This window comes from Sarcophilus harrisii, chromosome 2 (genome assembly GCF_902635505.1).
Source record: "Sarcophilus harrisii chromosome 2, mSarHar1.11, whole genome shotgun sequence".
Lineage (NCBI taxonomy): Eukaryota > Metazoa > Chordata > Mammalia > Dasyuromorphia > Dasyuridae > Sarcophilus > Sarcophilus harrisii.
In genome coordinates this window covers 311,833,450-311,854,270 of record NC_045427.1, presented here as the reverse complement: position 1 = coordinate 311,854,270, position 20,821 = coordinate 311,833,450, and the positions used below count along the sequence as shown (strand labels likewise).

The 20,821-nt window shown below is 32.9% G+C and overlaps 1 protein-coding gene across 3 annotated transcripts in view; it reads left to right on the top strand.

Moving 5' to 3' along the window:
* TOGARAM1 (TOG array regulator of axonemal microtubules 1) overlaps window positions 1-20,821 on the top strand; it is a 90,561-nt gene that overhangs the window by 59,100 nt on the left and 10,640 nt on the right. For all 3 annotated transcript variants that reach the window (XR_004232012.1, XM_031952618.1, XM_031952617.1), the window contains exons 8-14: window positions 8,294-8,443; window positions 11,517-11,612; window positions 12,176-12,351; window positions 15,574-15,742; window positions 16,008-16,133; window positions 19,286-19,439; window positions 20,577-20,682. Coding sequence is in view for 2 of the 3 variants with exons in the window: in XM_031952618.1 (XP_031808478.1) it covers window positions 8,294-8,443; window positions 11,517-11,612; window positions 12,176-12,351; window positions 15,574-15,742; window positions 16,008-16,133; window positions 19,286-19,439; window positions 20,577-20,682 (977 nt within the window). In the remaining variant the exon portion in view is untranslated. The remainder of the gene's footprint in view (window positions 1-8,293; window positions 8,444-11,516; window positions 11,613-12,175; window positions 12,352-15,573; window positions 15,743-16,007; window positions 16,134-19,285; window positions 19,440-20,576; window positions 20,683-20,821) is intronic.

Genomic DNA, 20,821 nt, shown 5'->3' with positions numbered 1-20,821 from the left:
TAGGAAACCTTCCCAAGCTCTAGGGTACCCCCTCACAAAACTACTTGTATTCATTTTTTACATGTTCTATTTATGCTTATATGTTTATATTATGTCTTCTGCCTCATTTGAATATAAATTCTCCAAAAGCATGAACTGTTTCATTTTTATTCTTATAGCCCAACATTTAATTTAGTACCTGGCACATATTAGACTGATGAATTGATTTTTTTTTAACATCCAACTGCTTCCAAATAGAAATAAAATACAACCACTTTCAGTAAGAACGATGTAATTTCCTATTTTGGTATTGTTAGAAATTGTGTTGAATGAAAATTAGATTTAATAAATTCATAAATTGAGTATTTTAAGGCTGTTATAATTTTGAGTTTATCTTAGTTTACTTAAAAATTACATTCTTATTACAAACATCCAGATTTTATAAATTGAAACTACATAATTTGAAGGCAACATATAACAATGATTCTTAAAAGAATTGTGCAATGATCCAATCTAACAAATATTTGTTGGCTTTCTTAGTATGTGCAACTTACTGTAGTAGGCCCTTGGGATACAAAAACAAATTGGAAAACAGTTCTTGTCTTCAAGATGACAAAACATGTAAATATATATAACAAATAATATATATATTGATTATTTGAAATAGCAATAATAAGGAAGGAGATAAGGAAAGGAAATGGTAGATGAGTTGAGGCTTAAAAGAAGCAGTGAGGAAGGGGAGAAAGTGCATTTTAGGAATGGACATGAGTTGGAATGCTGAGCTTAGTATACGGCAGGTGGTCTCAGCCTTCCTATCATCTACTACCATTCCTACACACACATATGCTGCTAAAAAAGTGGAGAAAATCATAACAACCATTCTGACTGGATCTGTATTATTATTATTATTATTATTATTATTATTATAGCTTTCTGTTTACAAAACATATGCATAGGTAATTTTTTAACATTGATCCTTGCAAAATCTTCTGTTCCAACTTTTCCCCTCCTTCCCCTAATCCCTTCCTCTAGATGGCAGGTCTGACTGGATCTTCTTTAAATTTATTTGTATATATGTGCGTTTGGAGGGGGTTTTGGGGTCTATTTTTGGTATTTGGGTTTTTTTGGTTTTTGGAAGGCAATTAAGGTTAAGTGATTTGTCCAAGATCATACAGCTAGAAAGTGTTAGGTATAATGAGGCCAGATTTGAACTCAGTCTTCCTGAGTCCAAGGCCAGTGCTTTATCCATTGTGCCATCTAGCTGTTCCTCTACAAATTTATGGTGAGTAATCTCAACTGGCCCCTCATTAAGGCAGTTTTTCTGCTTTTCCATAATTAACTCTCAGTATCACTCTATAGGAAGTCTTCAAATCTTTTCTTCTTTCTCAACTGTTCTGTGGCTTCTTTCCCCCTATCCCTTTAACCTAAGAAACTTGCTTTATATTTTTCTGAAAAATATTGAAGCCATTCACCAAGAGCTCCCTCTTATTTCAACCAGTTAACTTTCTGTCCCCCATCTTACCTTTTATCACAGTATCACCTGAAGAGATAAGATGGTACTTCTTGGCAAGACAAAGAATTTTTTATCTATACAAAGAATCCCATTCTATCCCATCTTCTCTTACCCCTTCTCTCATTCTTACTCTCACTTTCATGTCTACTGACTTATTCCCTACTAATATGCCTACAAACATTTCAGATCCTAAAAAAACCCTCACTTGATCCATTCACCCCTGCTAGCTATTATCCTTTTTTCCTTTTGTGCCTAAATTCCTTGAGAAAGCTATCTACAGTTGATGTTTCCACTTCCTCTTCTCATTGTTAAACTGAAATCACTTTCTCTCAAGTTACCAGTGGACACTTAATTGCCAAATACAGCAGTCTTTTCTCAATTTTCATTCTTATTGACCTGTCTGTAACTTTTGATATCATCAGTCACCCTCATGATACTTTTTTTTTTCCTCTAGTTTTTCAAAATAACATTCTCTTCTCCTACCTATTTAACTGTTCCTCAATCTTCTTTGCAGGATTTTTATCCAAGTCATGCTTTCCAAACATGAATGTCTCAGAGGACTCTGTCCTGGGGCTTCTTAAACTGGGTTTCTCATACATTGAACTCATTATCTTTTCCAAAACAGCTACTCTCCCCCCCCCCCCCCCCCCCCCATTGTAAACATCCCTCTTACTATTCAGGGACTTCACCATCTTCCCAGGCACTTATATTCTCAATCCCGGTATAATCCTTGATTCCTCACTCCTACTTCCCATCCTCCCTACTCCTTCCATCCATATCCATTCTGTTGACAAATCCTGTTAATTCTGCTTTCACAACATGTTTCATATTTGACTCATTCTCACTCCCAACACTGCCACTGCTCTAGGATAGATCCTCATCATCTCACGCTGGGAGTATTGCAACAGCTTTCTGATTGATCTCCCTACCTGAAGTCCTCTCCACTCCATTCCATCCTTTAGTCAGCTGCCACAGTGATTCTAAAGTGCAGATCTGATCACCCTCCCCTATTCAGTAAACTCCAGTGATTCCCTGCCATCTCCAGGATCAAATATAAAAACCTTTGTTTGACATTAAAAGCCTTTCATAACCTTCTCTCCACTCACCATTTTTGCAGTCTTTTTTCACTTTATGCTCCTCCCTCCCCATCTCTACCTACATAATCCAGTAACACGGGCCTCCTGACTTTTTTTATTCAAGATTCTCCATCATCTTCCAGCTCTGCACATATGCCTGGAATGTTCTCCCTCTTCATCTCTATTTCTTGTCTAACCTTTAGGTTCTAATCCAATCTTTTGGAAGCCTTTTTAGATCCATCTTAATTCTAGTGGCTTCACTCTTATTTTTATAACATATACCTTTCCTCATACTTTACTAAGAAAATAGAAGTTATCTCTCATGAACCCCCTCTTCTTATTTATACATAAAATTTCAATGTAATCTTTCATTGTTTTAATCTATCAAGAAGAGGTAGCCTTTTTCCTTTTCAGACCATCTCTATACCTGTGTTTTTGATTCCATCATTTCACGTATCTTCCAGGAGCTTGCTCCTTTATTCATCTTTTCACTCTTAAGCTTCTGGCTTTATACCCTGCTCCCTACCAACATAACTATCTCTCCCATTCCTAAATTTTCACTAACTTTAGTCATCCCTCCAAGCTATTGTCGTTTTTATTTCATTTTTTTTTCTCAATTGCATGTAAATTAAAAATTTTAACATTTGGATTTTTTAAAATTGTGAATTCCAGTTTGCCTCTCTTCTTCTCTCTCCTCATCCCTCCTTGAGAAGGCAAACAATTTTATGTAGTTTACATAATCTGTAACCATGCAAAACTTTTCCATTTTTGCCATGTTGCAAAAGAAAATACATACCCAAAAAACAAGAATAATAAAGTTTTAAAAGTGTCCTTTCATCAGCATTCAGACTCCAAGCTTGTTGCTTGTAATTTTGCTTCATTCATTTTCAGTTGTTTTTTGCCAAACATCTCTAATTTGTCAATCTTTTCTCCATGCTCCTCTATCTTGACCTCTGCAATTTTTGACACCGCTGAACATGTCCTCCTTCTGGATAATACGTTCTTCCTAGTTTTTCCTGACAGCCCTGCCTATGTCAGGTACTGTGCTGAGCACTTTACAAGTGCTTTCTCACTTGAGTCTCAGAACCCTAATGGCTCTGATTATGCCCATTTTACAGAGGAGAAAACCGAGACAGAAGCTCAGCTCTTCCTTAACTCCAGTTCCAGCATTCTCTCCGCTGAACCTCCTTCAGTTGCTTTTCAGAAAGGAAGGGACTGGATTAAATAGCCTCAGATGTCCCTGCTCTATTGTAATCTTCACAATACCCTTTGTAACAACACTGGAGGACGAGTTCAAACGTGGTCCCACTGACTGGGTGACCCTGGGCAAGTCACCTAACTCTGCTTACCTCCGTTTCCTCCCCTATCAAATGAGCTGGAGAAAGAAATATCAAACTCCTCTAGTGAGATCATGAAGAGCTGGATGGGACTGAATAATGATAGAAAGGAGGTACTTAAAACACCGAAACATGAATATGAGACTGAATTGCTTTCTCTCTCTTTTTTTTCTTTTTTGGTACTTTTTTTTAATTAATTAATTTATTTATATTTAATAGCCTTTTATTTACAGGTTATATGTATGGGTAACTTTACAGCATTTACAATTGCCAAACTTCTTGCTCCAATTTTCCCCCTCTTTCCCCTCACCCCCTCCCCCAGATGGCAGGATGACCAGTAGATGTTAAATATATTAAAGTATAAATTAGATACACAATAAGTATACATGACCAAACCGTTATTTTGCTGTACAAAAAGGATCAGACACTGAAAGATTGTACAGTTAGCCTGTGAAGGAAATCAAAAATGCAGGTGGGCAAAAATATAGGGATTGGGAATTCAATGTTATGGTTTTTAGTCATCTCCCAGAATTCTTTCGCTAGGTGTAGCTGGTTCAGTTCATTACTGCCCCATTGAAACTGATTTAGTTGATCTCATTGCTGAGGATGGCCTGGTCCATCAGAATTGGTCATCATAGTGATCTTTTTTCAATCCCTATTCTTTTTGACCTCTCTTCAGCCTTTGACACTGTTGATTATCCTCTTTTCCTTGATAATTCTTCTCCCTAGGTTTTTATGTTTGATTTATTTAATATTTTTCCCCAAATTTTTTTACATTTGTTTTTAAAATGTTTTGAGTTCTAGTTTCTTTCCCTTGTCCCCACCCACAATTAAGAAACTACATATGAAGTTAAGCAAAACATTTCCTTCCATAAAAGTCAAGTTGTAAAAGAAAACAGATCTCCCACTCTAATGAAAATATAAACCCACAAGAAAGATTATGTTTAAAATAAAAAGAGAGAGTGAGAGAGAACACTTCAATCTGTATTCAGACATAATCAAGTTCCTTCTCTGGGTATGGATAGGAGTTTTCATCTTAAGTCATTCAGAGTAGTCATGGATGATTGTACTACTGAGAATAGCAAAGTCATTTACAGCTGGTCATCCCAGACACATTACTATTACTTTGCATACAGTACATTTCACTTTGCTTGAGTTCATAGAGGATTTTCCAAGTTTTGATTTGTTTTGTTTTTCCCCTGAGAGCATCTTGCTTATCATTTCCCATAGAGGAATATAATATTCCAAAATAAACACATTCCACAGTTTATTGAGCCATTTCCTCAATTGATACCCTTAGGTTTTTAGAGGCAGACTGCTCATTCTCATGTCCACTTACCATGTCCCACACATCTCAGTCTTAAAGCCCTTTACTCTTCTCCCTCTACTCTTTTACTTAGTGATCTCATCAACTTCCATACTGGATTGCCTTCTCTACACTGATAACATTCTCCCCTAACCTCTGCTGCTTCCAATCTCATATCTCCAGCTGTGAATCTCCAGCTGAATATCCAGTACACATTAAACTCAACATGTCCAAGACTGAATTTACTGTCTTTCCCCTTAAGCCCTGCCCCATTCAGACTCGTAGTTAACATCAAAGGAAATTCATTCTCCCAATAGTCAAGTGTCATCTTAACTCTTTACAATCTCTCAGCCTCCCCTATCCTCCAATATGTTGTTAGAACCTGTCAGTTTCATGTTTGCAACATTTCTCCTATCTCCCCTTCTCTCCTCTGACACTCCCCCCATTCTAGTACAGACCCTCATCACTCTGTTGCTAGATTATTGCAATAGTGGGCTGGTGGGTCAGCCTGCTTCAAATCTCTCTACTCTTCTAGTTAATTACCAAAATGATTTTTCTAAAACAAGGATCCATGCATGTCTGGCTCCCCAGTAAACCCCAGTGCCTTGAATATTAAATATTAAATCTTCTATTTGGCACCTTAGAGTCATTCATAACCAATCTCCCCTCTCCCTCCAGTCTTTTTATACCTTAATTAATTGAGTCCAGTGACATTGGTCTTTTTTCCAGTCTACTCCATCTCTCAGCTCCTAAAATTTTCTCTGGCTGTCCCAAGGTTGCAAAATTCTCTCCTTCCTAGTTCACTTAATATCCTATCTTCTACAAGAAGCCTTTCCTAATCTCTCAATTTTAATGCCTTTCCTCCCTTAGTTGTTTCCTGTTTATCCTACATATTAGTATATTTGTACATATTTGTTATCTTGCCCATTATATTATAAGCCTCTTGGAGGTAGACACTATATTTGCCTTTTTCATATCCCCAGTGCTTAGACAGTACCTAGCACATAGTAGGCATTTAATAAATCTATATTGACTGACTAGTTCAGATCAGAGTAAGATTCATGTGATTGTTCTTTCCTACCTCCCTTTCCATTTCCAAGTTTGTACTTTTTTCACACTACTTAAATATAAAAAATAGTTAATTATCCCCTCTCTTTCCTCCCTTCTTTTATAATTTACTTCTTTCTCTTCTCCCCTTTATTTCCTTTCTAAAACCTATCAAAATGAGAGGAGTGAACTACATTCTTCAAGCCTTCTGTCTTATTGTTTGTCTCTGTGACTGTTAAAGAAATTAGGGATCTAGAGGTGCACTTTTTATTCTTTCTATTGTAATATGTTTCATCATTGTGTAATCAAATATTCTTCAAATATTTTTATCCTTTTAGATTCTTTTTTTGTAAATTTCTGCTCATCTTTTATCTTTTTATAATCCTCTGTTCCATTAAGCCATTTTTCTCCCTACGGAATCACTTTTACTTTTGCAGAGTAAATTATTCTTGGTCATAAGCCTGTATCCATTTTTCCTCATCTTATTCAAAATCTTTTCACTTTTATAATTATAGTTTCCAAGCTGTCCATGAATCCTGTCATTCCTTGATATTTTTTTATTTGTTTTGCTTTGTTTTTTAGTTATAGTTTTCAGGAAATCCCTAAACTATTAGTTTGTCTCTTTATTCCCTGTTTTCCATGTCAGTTTACATTTTGGAATTTTTGTTTGTTTGTGTTTTCCATTGGGTGCCAGGAATAAGACTTGAATACAGGTCTTTTTTCTTGACTCTTGGAGTAGCTTTGTCACTATGAAGCAGCATTTACTATGACTTACTCAGTCCAGGTCCTCTGGTTTCCAAATCCACTGTTAATTCTGCTTTATAACTGATACTCTTTTCATTTTTCTAGTTCTGACTTATAAAAATCATATATAATTTGTTTAAAGTGGAATTTTATTAAGGTTATTTGACTTCGTATAAATTTATATCTATGAGTTTATATAAGAACTTAGATTTTACCCTAATATTAACTTAATATTTTCCCTTAACTTACTACTAATTAATATTAATTTACTATTTAAGTACTGAACTTCTAAAGACATTCTGAGTGTAACATCAGCTGTCATCATGCTCTGAGTGTTTTTTGCTTGGGGCCATCTCTAGTTCACACATATTCATTATACTGTAATGACATAATTACAATAAGGTATATAAAGGGCTAAGAAGGCCTGGAAGATAGACATTCTATCTTTGACCATCCTCCTGGTGGCTCTCCTGCCTCCTGCACTAAGATCAAAATTGGGTCAGACTGGCAGTCTCAACCAGTCTCCCTCTGAGTCTGACTTTGTCCCCAGTTTAAATAGCCTATTACAATTACATCATTACAGTATACTGAGTATATGTGAACTAAAGAACCATTACACCACCATACTAAGTACTAAGTCTATATGTGAACTAGAGAACCATTATCTCATCAATTCCACTTGAGTTAACACCTTGTTTCAAGTATACTTCTCCAGAGTTCTCTACATCTATGTAGTACTTTAAATTCTGCAAATATTATCTTATTTTATATAACAATCCTGAAAGGTAGATAGTATTAATATCCCCATTTTACAGATGTGGAAACTGAGGCATACAGAGACTAAGCGAGTTGCTTAGGTTCACACTAATATCAAAGAACAAGAAATAACAGTGGATTTGGAACGGAAATTTTGAATTATATATAATATGGCTTCAGTGAGAAAAGTTTACTTATTAATATATTTCCTAATTTTATGACAAAATGAACTTCAGGGTTTAGGGAGGGTTTTTCTTTGTGTTTATACCTGTCATAATTTTTATAAATTAAAAATATGTAGTATCTTTTAATAGCTACAGGTTTTGAATTTGGTGTTTATAAATTAAATTCACAAATTTCTTGAAATTATTTTTCACTGTATGTGCCATTACATTTTCTCATATATTTATTATCAAAATTCTTGATTGACCAGAATCTTTAAAATGACTATTATGTCCTAGTTTGTGGGGAAGGTTTGTTTAAAATATACTGAATTACCTTTTTCTTTAAATTTACTCTGAATTTTATCATGCAGCAATTACATCAAATGTGAGCATAATTGGCCAGCGCATGAACTATGGATATGATTGTGGTGATTTTGAAGATGACAAGTTGCAAGATGTTTCACCTAGCATTTTTAAATTGCAGAATAAAGAACACCTGAAGCATTATAAACATACAAAAGGTTTGTGAACTTCCCTACAGGCTTATAAAAATGAATTATTAGACCAAATTTGCCCAACAGAATTTTTTTTATTAATACCCCCACACAATACAAATACTTTTAAAGTTATTTAAAGTTATTACTAAAACTGCTAGAAGGAAAAAAATTAAGGAAATTGTATTAATAGAAACTTAAAACCTGAAGCATTTAGTTATTATTAACATCTTTATGTTTTAATTCTTATAGCATAATAGACAGAGTTTCATCCCTCCACTATTCTGATCAAGCTTTCAGAAAGAGTTTTACTGCTTATATTTACCCTTAGAATTCTGGGTAGGAAGCAGGTTGGGAGGGCAGTTTTCAAGGACTATTAATGCTAGCAGTAATATTTATAACTTAACAACTGTCTCATGTTCAAATACTATTACTATGAGATAGCAAGGAACTATTGTGTAATTATATAAGCCACCATTTTATAAGATGGAATCTTAGCAAAAAATGACAAAAATTAGATAAAAATTTGTGTTTGGAATGTAACAGCTTTCCTTTTAATTTAATCATATGCAAAATAAAATTTAGTTCATGGAGAATATATATGAGATTAACTTAACCAGAAGATCTATTATGTCATTTATTTTTATAGTAAATTAAGTAAGGAATGGGAGGAAAGAATTGAAGGAAATATTTATATTTCAATTAAGAAACTCAGTCCATGGCATAGTTTAGAAATTGTCCTGTTTAGTCATAATAGCAGCCATTTTCTTTAGCTTTTGTATAAAGTGAATTTTTTCTACCATATTTACTCATATATTTTCTCTGCTTGAGTATTTCTTCCCCATACTTTGAATTTGAGAAGAAATTTTTAAAAAACAAAAAACAAAAATCTTTTTCTATCTCGTAATCTCTACCTATATATACACTGTTCGTTTTCTTCATTGAAAGAACTTTTCTTTCCAATAAAAGAGTTCCTACTAAAAACAGGTTTTGTTTTTGATTAGACAGAAAAAGGTTGAATTTTTAAAGCATCTGGCTTGATTGAATTCACTCCTTAGTAGCTGCCTTGTGCCCTTGTTCTTGCTCCTTTGTTTCCTTCTTGCTTCTCCTAGGCCCAGCTTTTAGGGACAGTTGATTTACCAATGCACTTCTAACTGTGGGAAGATGCAAGAAGTTAATTTGTAGATGAAAGGTATTAAAACTCCAAACTTGAAAAGTAAAAGGAAAGGAAATTATAAATGTAAATATCAACTCTTCATCATTTGCAAAACATTTTCCCATCTGCCTGAAAATCAAGACATCTCACAGCATTCTTTAGTTTAGGAGTGAAGTACTAAAGCAACCATTTGCTGTCTCAAATTTCATCTACCTATACACAGCTAGCAATGCCTAAAAAGTGCCTGTATTTCACTTTTCACAGCCTAATCAGCTCACTTTCAAGTGCTCTTTCTTCTTTTCCCACTGCCCCCATAAATTCAGCATTCCATATCAAAGCAAGACCACCTAGTGGTGGACAGGGTAGTTCCAGAATACATGGTGCATATTAAAAAAATAATACATTTTTCGCCATTCTGCTTTCTGATGCGGTTTCCAGGAGTGCATTGCAGCAAAAAAGCGGGGATTGCCTGTAGATTTAGATTCCAGTTAACTTTGCTACTGATTGCTGTGTAACTCTGGGTGAGTCATTGTTTTTTAGTAAAGGGGGGAGTGGGGGCCCCAGGACAAATTATATATTACACTATATGGGCTTTTATCCTTCTACTTGATTAGCCCTATCATCCCTCTCCCCTGAACTTTTTTCATGCCAGTGAAATCAAGTAAAAATATCAAGGACAGCTTTAAAAAGAATCTAAAGTTACAAAATAGCGATTGTAGTATGTGTGTGTGTGTGTGTGTGTGTGTACATTATATGTATGTGTGTATAGACACATATGTACATATATATGATAAACTTGTGTTTATTTTTTTGCAGGACCAGCTGGTCCTTTCTCTTCTCTTACCTCCCTACCTTTTTACATCTAGAAACTTTGCCCTAGTTTATTCTTTCTTTGAGATGACTATGGGAACAAAATTAATGAAGGTTGCTGAGGATAGATAGATGTGGCCCCAGATGTTCTTTCACTTGAACTCCATTGATATAATGAAAATATTAGGGGAAAGGGGAGGAAATTATGAGTAAATATGGCACATTTATATGACATTTATTTTGAACCTTTTTTTTAATGCTCTACTTAATGATTAATAGACAGTTTAAGTTTCTGTTTGTACAGCAAAGACTATACTGCAAAGAATACATAAATGAAAAAAAGGAGAATAGCCTACTTCTATGAAAAAAATTATTAAAAAAACTCAATGATTCATACCCTGGGGATGGCTGTTATTTTTTTCCTTACTGTAAGTTGTCAGCTGTTAATTATAACTTAATTTTTGATTATCTGTATGTATTTCCCAGGTTTTTAATCCCGTGTTGGCTTATCTCTTCCATTGTGTGATTTTTTTAGACTCTCCTTTTGCTGTCAATTCATATATGTAATAAAAATACAACCTAAGTTTTGTATTGACCAAAGTCAAAAAACAAATAGTAGAGTAATTCTAATTTGACAAATGTTATGTTAAATTCCAAAACCAAATATAAATAATTTTCAGATTTCATACTAGTTCTTCCCATTAGCACAGATAATCTGGAGGTAACCCTGATCATAATCAATCAAAATTTCTTTGAATCAGTTTATCAATTGGGGGAATAAATTCATCAAACTGATTGGTTGACCAAGTTGACCATAAGTTTACCTACATTCAGCAAGCATCACAGTCAAAAATAATCAACCCATTAGCCAGACATACAGTATTTTTACTTTACTTTTCTGATCTGCTTCAAATATTAAAAAATTACAAAGTATTTGTTACTGAAATGTAGATGATAACCATTAATAGCATAAATTGATATAGTCCTTTAAGGTTAGCACTTTACATGTTATCCCTTTATTATATTTGAATGTATGAAAAAATTATATATATGTAAAGGCTGTTACATTATAAATGATTGAGGTGAAAAAACAAGTAGAAAAATTTTGTTCTCTTTTTAAACCTATTTTTTTAGGATTTGCAGGGTCATCAAATTTACAGCAAATTTCCAATTTTGACTTCACTTCAACAAATTCCTTATCAGAAGACTCAGTAGTAGTTGTTGGAAAAGGTATTAAGATTCCAAAGCTATTTAGTCCTTTGTATAGTCTTCACACATAGGGAAGCTTATCTGTTTGAAATCGAAAAGGAGAGATTGATTTAATTCAGGTGTTTATTCAGTAAATATTTTGAAAAAATTGTTGAAATTTGAAAAGTTGAAATTAATTAGAAATGCACCTGTTTGTGTTATTGTTCCCTTGCCGCCCTCCCCTCCCCACCCCCCTACCCCCGCTCCGATCATGTTTGTTTGTTTGTTTTTTCTCCCCTATTTTTTTAAATCCTACCTATCTTGAAACATTAACTCAACTCAGGCCAATCTAGTTCATAATCTCTTTTCTAAATGTGAAAATTTTAGCAAAGTAGTAAAAAAGCTGTACTATTCATTTAACATAATCATCTACCATCTTCAATATCTCCTATGCTATTGTATTATACCATTGTTTTGCTTTTCATGTATTTATTAAACTTCCCAACTAAATTATAAGCCTCTTGAAAGTAGGGATCAACTTTGTATTTCTCATTCTGCCTTGTACACAGTCATTCAATGAATATTTCCTGGTTGATTGACTTTAGGTGTTTTTGGAATCTCAAGTTCAGTTCCAGTTACAAGTAACCAATCAGTGATACCTTCTGTGGAAAATGGGGATACGCTCTCTATTAAACCAAGTATTGAACCACCATCGGGGATTTATGGAAGAGCAGTCCAGCAGAACAGTCTACCATATCTGGATGTTGAAAATGAAAAAGATGTAAGGCTATATTATCTTTTTAAAGTCTAAATTTTGAATCATTGATTTATGGACTTTAAAACTGAGAATATGCTTTGATTAAAGTAACAATAAAGTTACTTTAGTAATGCTTACTGAGTTACTTGATGCACTTGGCCACTATATCTCCCTATGCATGGTACAGTGATTAAGTGCTTGCTACTGAAGGTAGTTTCTGGGCTTTAGTGGGCCTTCCAGTTGTGGCTATTTATCATAAATAAAATTCCTTAAGAGATGCCAATATTCTGTTCTTTTACTCACTTCCCATTTTCTGATATCCGAATTTCAATAGGTCAGGATAAACGTATTTCAATTGGTTTCTTATTCTTTCTAGCCTTCATTCTCTCTATTGGTTTCTTTTGTGATGTTTGCCCATGAAATATCTGTATTCTCTAATCTTAAGAAATCCTCATTAGATTTTGACATTCCATCCCCATTATGTAGCATTGTATCTCCCCTCTTTTTCTCAACCAAACTCCTTAATGCTTTCATTTTCTTTCCACTCACTCTTTTCTGAATAAGCCTTCAGTAATCAGATTTCCAACCCTATTATTCAACTGAAACTTTCTCAACTCAACTTTCTCAAAATTAACTATGACCTATCAATTCTAATGGCCTTGCTTTATTCTTAACCTTTTTGACTTCCCTGTTACATTTGACACTGTTGAGCACCCTCTCTTGAATACTCTTTCCTTCCCTCCCCCCACCCCCCAGTCTATCCACTTCTCTTCTTTCTTTTGGTATTTCATCATCAAATAGAATACTGCCTCAGTATTCTATTCTGGGACATCTTCTCTTTTCTCTGTATATTATTTCCTTTGGTAACCTGATCAGCTCTAATTGGTTTAATTATCTTTTCTTTGTGGAGAATTCCCAGATATAGTATATAGTCCTCATCCATACTGAGTTCCAATCCTGCATCATAGAGTAGCAGTTGGGTATTTCATAATGGATGTCTCATATGCTTTATAAATTCTATATGTCCAAAACAATTTATTGTTATTCACCTTAAACTCATCCCTCTTCTAAACTTTTTTTTTTTGTTGTTGAGGACATCACCATCCTTCCATTCATTTAAATTCACAACCTCAGTATTGATTTCAGTTGTTCATTCTTATTCAACATATTCATTTATCTACCAAATTTTGTCATTTCTCTCTTTACTACAGTTATTATATACATCCCTTTTCTCTGCTTACACAACTACCATTTTATTTCAAATCTTGATTGTCTCTTGCCTGAATGTTTGCAGTGGGCCTTCTGAGTTTTTCCCCAAGTTTTTCCCTACTCCAATACATCCTCCAGACAGTCATCAAAGTTTTCATCCCTTAGTAAACTTTAGTAGTTGCCTATCATTTCTAAAATAAAAAATAAACTCATCTGCCATTAAAAGTTCTTCATAACCTAGTCCCTTCTTATTTTTGTATTCTTTTCTCATATTACTCCCTACTAGTCTATTTGCAGTTCCACACACAAAAAGAGTATCTGGAATCTCCTTGCCTTTTCATTGACTGTCTCCCATATCTGGAACCTCTTCCTCCTCACATATATTCTTTTAACGTAGGCTCTAGAAGCTTTTCCTTATAACCTCATCTACTAATACCCTCTTTTCCATCTTATGTTCTCTTCATATATATTTTACATATATATATTGATTTCTCAGTTAGAATGTTTGTCTTTGTATCTCCAGAATTTAGCACAGTCTTCCATATATTGTGCTGTCATAACTTCTAGTTCTTATTCTTCTTTAATTTGGTATTTTTAAAATCTTTGCTTTATAAGTCAGTAGTCTTATTTTACATAGACATTTGATGTAAAAATGACTCCCACATGCATAACCAGTGAATTTCCATCTATTTTAAAAATATTTTTTATTTGCCATGTCTGATCCAATATTCTTCAAAAAATATTCTTATTGTGTAGGAGTAAAACTCTTTTATACTTTATTAGACTTTGACCTTACTTATTTCTTATTATAGAATTATATTTTCTTGTATGTTTCTATTCTTCTCATTTTATTGATATCATTAAGTACTGAAGAACTTATTAGTTTAATTTTAAGCACCTTATCATCTACTTCACTGATTCCCCATACAGCTGGTGTCTAAGTTACAATTATCTTCATGTTTATTTTTTTAACTAGTGGAATAACATAAGGTTATATTCCATTGATTCTGTTGGTTTGCAAGTGCAACAAAACCAACTCCAGTAGAGTGTCTACTTAAGTTTAATATTCATAGGCAGCCTGAAAATGTTCATCTTAGTACACTTGGCCTCTTTTTTTTTCTTAATTTTTTTTTTTTTTTTTGTCACTGTCACTATCACTGCCAAAAGCCAAGAAAGCCCACAAAGGCCTGAGAGCCATTTTGTATTTTTCATTTTATTATGCATTATTATATTGTAAAGTCAGCTTGCTAGTAATAAATCTCTAAGTGTAGGAAAATAAATATTTTGAAAACAATTACAGGTCTGTGATAGCTTCATACCCAGAGTCATTCTAGCCTAGGAGAATCTGCCAGAGTTTTCTTTCTGTTGTCATTTCCCATCTCTTTAAGGACCTAGCATCACCAAGACTACAGAATGATTTATTAGATTAGATCTGTTTATAGCTATTATGCAGCTTCTCCCCAGTTTTTATAGACTCAAGTTAGTTTCTAATTTTTTCTGCCATTACATTTATTATTCCTACAAATGTTTTTTGTAGATAAGTTTTTTAACCCCATCAACATTGATGTGTCCTCAGAATGTCAGTCCAGGACTGCTGAGTATCATAACTCTGTACTTTTTAACTCCATATCACTTTTCAAAAAGCTTGAGACATTTCACACCTCAACTTGTTATTTTTTTCTATACTTTGATGCCAGCATTGAAATGTAATCATTTTGATTGTACTTGTATAACCTATTGCTTGCTGCTTGGTGAAGGGAGAGATGATGGAGAGAGAGAAATATTTGAAACTTAAAATCTTACAAAAGTAGTGAAAACTGATCTTTACATTTAATTAGAAAAATAAAATACTAGTGAGGTGAAAAAAAAAAGAAATTTAATCATTTTTTAACCACACATGGCCATTAATTATTTCTTCTATGTTGAATAGACTTTGTTACAGATTTTGGATGGATATGTGCAGGGTATTGGGGATAAAAAAAAAAATTGAGTAATTATTTAAACTATTATCTTCAAATTTTTCAATTTTTAATGCAGATTAAAGCTTCTATTTCAAAATCCACTTATGACAAGATGAGACAGAAGAGAAAAGAAGAAAAAGAAATAAGTCATAAAGAACCTTTTGAAGTTAAAGATCATGAAAAAAAGGAACGTAATCCCAGAGAACGAATTAAGCATACTGAAGCTGAAAGAATGACAACGGAAAGTTAGTTCAAATAAAGTTATGGATTGGGTATAGAGGCTACTGTTGTGGGTTTGGACTGATGTAATATAATATTTTTTGTTTTATTCTTTGATATAATCAGAATTGTAATGTTACAGAGAAATTTTTAAATTTGATATATAGAACAAATGTTGAATCCCTGTAGTAAAAAGGAAAATAATTGCTTGGTTGAATGTAAAGCTTTTATTAAAAATTAACAGACTATCTTCATCTAAATTTCTGGGTTTTATTTTTTCTTCTTTTCTAGACTTGAGTATTTTTGGAGATGAGGTGATGATATCAGGTTTATCTTTAGAAAATGTCGCCTTCAGTCCTTCATCAAAAGGAGTGTCCTATTTAAAAAGATCACCATCTTTTCTTTTTTCAGAGTCAGGTAAAGTAATTGTTTATAATTTTTTAAATATTGAAAAAATTTTACTGATTATACTAACAAGATTCTTTTATGCAGAAGAATTAACTAGTCAGATTGCTCTCATAATTTCATTAGCGAGCGGTATGGAATAGATTTTTTCAATTGTCCTGTTTTATGGCTAGAACATAGAGAGTGAAGTTATTTGCATTTACAAGTAAAAGTGAATCATTGCAGAACCAAGTGTAAAATATAGGTCTCCAGAATATCATCATCATTTTTTAAGTGCAATGGAAACTTTTATGAAGGAATGCTATGTTAGGAAAGCAGATCAAAAGTACAAAGTACACAATTATTACACTTATATAAATAAACATAACACTAAAATGCAACAAAGATTCAAAGGTAAATTAATGCAACAGATTGTCACTACTATGTTTAACAAAGTTAAGTGATATTCCTTTCTATTCATTAGTAAATAATAAAAGTAAAAATTAGCAAGTATCATTCATAATTACTCTTTTAAACACTGTTTCCTAACTTTCTGAAGATGTTCTGTATTCAGGACACTATTAGATTTGTTTTAGGAAATGTCTTGCATCAAAACATTGTGTCAATTTTTAAAAATTTAACTATTAGAGAGGATTGAAATTTAGAGATAGAAGAGAATAAAAATGATATATAAACTTAAAAACTTATAAGGTTAAAAATAAATGAATATATTATCTGTGTTAGTATTGAGGCCTGATTAAGATTCTGTGCCTTAATCAAAAGTGTTAGCAAATGATGTCGACTGATCTTAGCCTTAGTGTTACAAATAAAATTTGAAAGGTTAAAACTTCTGTTATGTGGTTTTTCTACACATAGTTTTCTTTAATAACAGTTTGTAATCATGGAAGAACTTTTTACTATTTAGGATTTGGAAATGAAAGTAAAAATGATACTATAATTAAGTAATCCCTTATTAGCCTATCCAGTTTTATTTCCCCATAGCTGATGTATTTTGTTTACACTTTTTTATGATGTAAAATGTTAGGGTTTTTTCTCCCTTGAAAATAAAAAAGGGATAAGATTTCCAGAATTACCTGGATTTATAGTCAGCTAGAGTCAGAGTAATTACACACTTATTAGGCACTTATTATATGCAGGAATTTTGTTATGCATGGGGGAGGAGGGGGGAGAGGGGGTGGTAATAAAGAAAAGTCAGAAAATTGTCCCTACTTTGAAGGAGCTCCAAGTTCATTACATTACATGATTAATTCTAGCAGTTTACCAACTTTTCTTAGGGAATAACTATTTGTTGTGGTTTTTTGTTTTTAAACCAGGATCAATAAGGACTATTAACTATTACTTTAGACTTTCCTGGTTGTAATAGTACATAGAGGTTTATATTTATTACATGTAAACCTTTTTCAGTGGTCATCTTATTAATAAAATTAAGATTAAATTATATTTATATTGTTTTAGTGGGAAGTATATTTTATTATCTGTCTTCTCATCTTGCTGTTATGGAAGTAATCCTGGATTTTCTATAAAACCCTGGTGGTGGGTCTAAGAAACCTCATAATAGATGTCCAAGATGATATTAGAGCATTGGCCATCAGGCAATACATTTTTTTGGGGGGGTCATATAACTTTAAAGATTGCCTCCTGAGGGATAGAGGTGTTATATAGTTTGTTTCAGTGAAAGTAGAAACCTTAAAGTTCACTGATCCTTGAAATAACAAAATAAAATTTTAATCTGATTTTTTTAAACATTAAGGTTCATGCATAGTAACTCTTTAATCAAAATACTTATTTCTCATTTCAAAATAATGTCAGATAATAAATACATTTTTCTTGCTCCAATAGATTATCCTAATTTATTACTACAGTAATCAGATTAAAGATTAAAGATAGTAAGGGGAGTTCAAGTAATATATTTGTTCTCTCTGATTAACTAGACTGCAAACTGTTCAAGGACTACAATTTTCTTATACCTTTTTATGTTATCACTAGGCCCAACTACATACAGTGGCTTTAAAAATGTATGTGTTCTCAATAAATGTTCATTGATGTTGAACACTCTTGGTCTTTGGATTATTAAAGTTGCTGTCAGTAGTAGCAGTCTTGACAGACTGTAAAATCTAGAGACAAATAAAATATTAGTTTGCTTTAAGTATATACAGATGTTATTGTTATTTGTTTTTGTTTTTCAGTCATGTCCAAATCTTTGTGACCCCATGAGTTGGGACAATTTCTTGACAAAAATATTAGAATGATTTGCCATTTCTTCTGTCACCTCATTTTACAGATGACAAAATTAAGGCAGACAGGGTTAAATGACTTGCTCAGGGTCACAGAGTTATTAAGTGTCTGAAGCCACATTTGAACTCAGGAAGATCAATCTTCCTGACTCCATGTCCAGTGCTCTGTCGAGTACATCACCTGGCTGTCCCAAATACAGTGAGCCTATGAATTATTAAAATGGATTATAAGCTGGGTGTGATTTGTTTTCAAATTTCTTATATCTATTTATTTCCCATTCCCAGAATGTTTCTTTGACTTCATTCTGTCATTTTATACATATCTTCAATTTTAAAAGTGAAGTCAATAAATGAGTGAATGAATGAAGCCAAACTTTTGTATAACATGACTAGTACCTAAAAAGAACAAAACAAAACAATATATAATAGCATCTGAAATGCCAAAGACATAAAGTTTTCTCTATTTTCTAATTGGTTCAGAAGAAATGAAGATTCAAATTATTTTTGTCCTACAGAGGAAACTAGATAGCAAAATGGATAGAATGCCAGGAATGGAGTTAGGAAGAATTAGTTTAAATCCAGCCTCACACATTTGCTTCATGACCCTAGGCAAGTCACTTAACTTCATTTCAATTTTCTCTTCATTAATGAGGGTAATAATTGCATTACTTCCCAGAGCTGTAAGAATCAACTTAGATAATTGTAAAGTACTTGGTGTAGTCCCTGGTTCTATATAAATGTTAGCTATCATCCTCATCTTCCTCATTATTATTGTTGAGTTAATTATAGAATTTTGTTTAAAATTAATATTAATAAAATTGGCTTTCTCTGACTAATGAAAATAAAATTAGTTGAAAGTACCATGTACTTCAGTATTTCGTGAACTTGGCAAGATGGTCTGTGATTATTTAATGTGATTTGCGTTAATAGGTGAAGTGTCTCCTGGGGCCAGACCACAATACAAAGAGAGAATCCCATCTGTCACTCATAGTCCAGAAATAATGGATCCTTCTGAACTAAGACCTTTTTCCAAACCAGAACTAGCACTTACAGAAGCCCTAAGATTTTTAGCTGATGATGATTGGTAAGTATACTAAGACCCTATTTTATAAATCCATTGTGTTTCAAAAGTGAATTTCTAATTCATTTGCTTAGAACTTAGTACATTGCTGTTTAAAGATTAAAGTATATTTAAATAGAGTCTTCTTAACTCTGAATAACATTCTATATCCATTATACCTTTGATATCTGCAAGATATTCATATATTAGGTGGCTTTCAGATAGAATGAGCTAAGTTTTAGAAAAGAGGAAGTTAGTGCTGAGTGATGATGGCACTAAAAATAATTATAGTTTAGCAAAAATTTACCTAAATATACAAATGGATTTGTGATCTCTATGATTTATATTATAATACACCCATACCTGTGCCCACCCTGTGAGGATCCTGATCAAATCTTTTTATAAATTCACCACAGGAGGTTCAATTAGTATGATGGAATATGAACTCACAGACCATTTTAAGAGTGGAGTCTATTCCCTAATTAACTTGTGATCTCTTGTTTTTACCGTGTCCAGCTCACCTTTTCCTAAATTTTTTGTACTGACATCTTTTAGTTCCATCCTTTGAAGCTCCTTGTTAGTTTTATGTTGCTCATGCTTTATTGAAGAACAGATTGAAATTGAAGAATTTCAAGGGGATTAATGAAAAAAATGCAAATACTAGGTTGTTATATAAGAAACAAGAACAGGCTATATAAGCATGTAATATTTTACATGTTGAAATATTAAAATGAGAACCATGCTCCTAAGAAGGATTGTTCATACAATAAACTTACTCTATTAACTTTTATTAATCTTTCCCTTCTCTTCTTTTCCTTTCTTCTTTCTTTTCCCTAGAGCTTCAAAAGGAATACTTACATATGTAGAACATGATTATATTTTTTCATTGAGGGAAAAGTAAATTCACCTTGTTTGTCCCCAACATTCTTTTTTTTTACCAACTCAATTTTAGAGGTCCTCTTTGATCATAAGGCAAATACCCTTCTCAGATTCCTAATCTGATATTGTCACAGAAAGATGTAGTGAATTAACCTTACAAGTTTATTAATAAAGTATTCTTTTATTCTTTGACTGCATTTTGAAGATATATTAGAGTCTGAGATCCAGTTGAGAGTAAACATTCTTGATTAATCCTTTTATTACTGTTTTACTTTTCCATAGGGAAAAAAAAATTGAAGGACTGAATTTTATACGATGTTTATCCGCTTTCCATTCTGATGTCTTGACTGTAAAGTTGCATGAAACAAGTTTTGCTGTTGTTCAAGAGGTAATCCTAAAAACATCTTTTTGGATATTCAGAAAATTAAAACATGTATTTAACCTCTCAAAAAATCATTTTCTGTTTTAGTCATTTCCACTGAATAAATGAATAAAAAAGTTTTGCATTTATTAAATGTTTACCATGT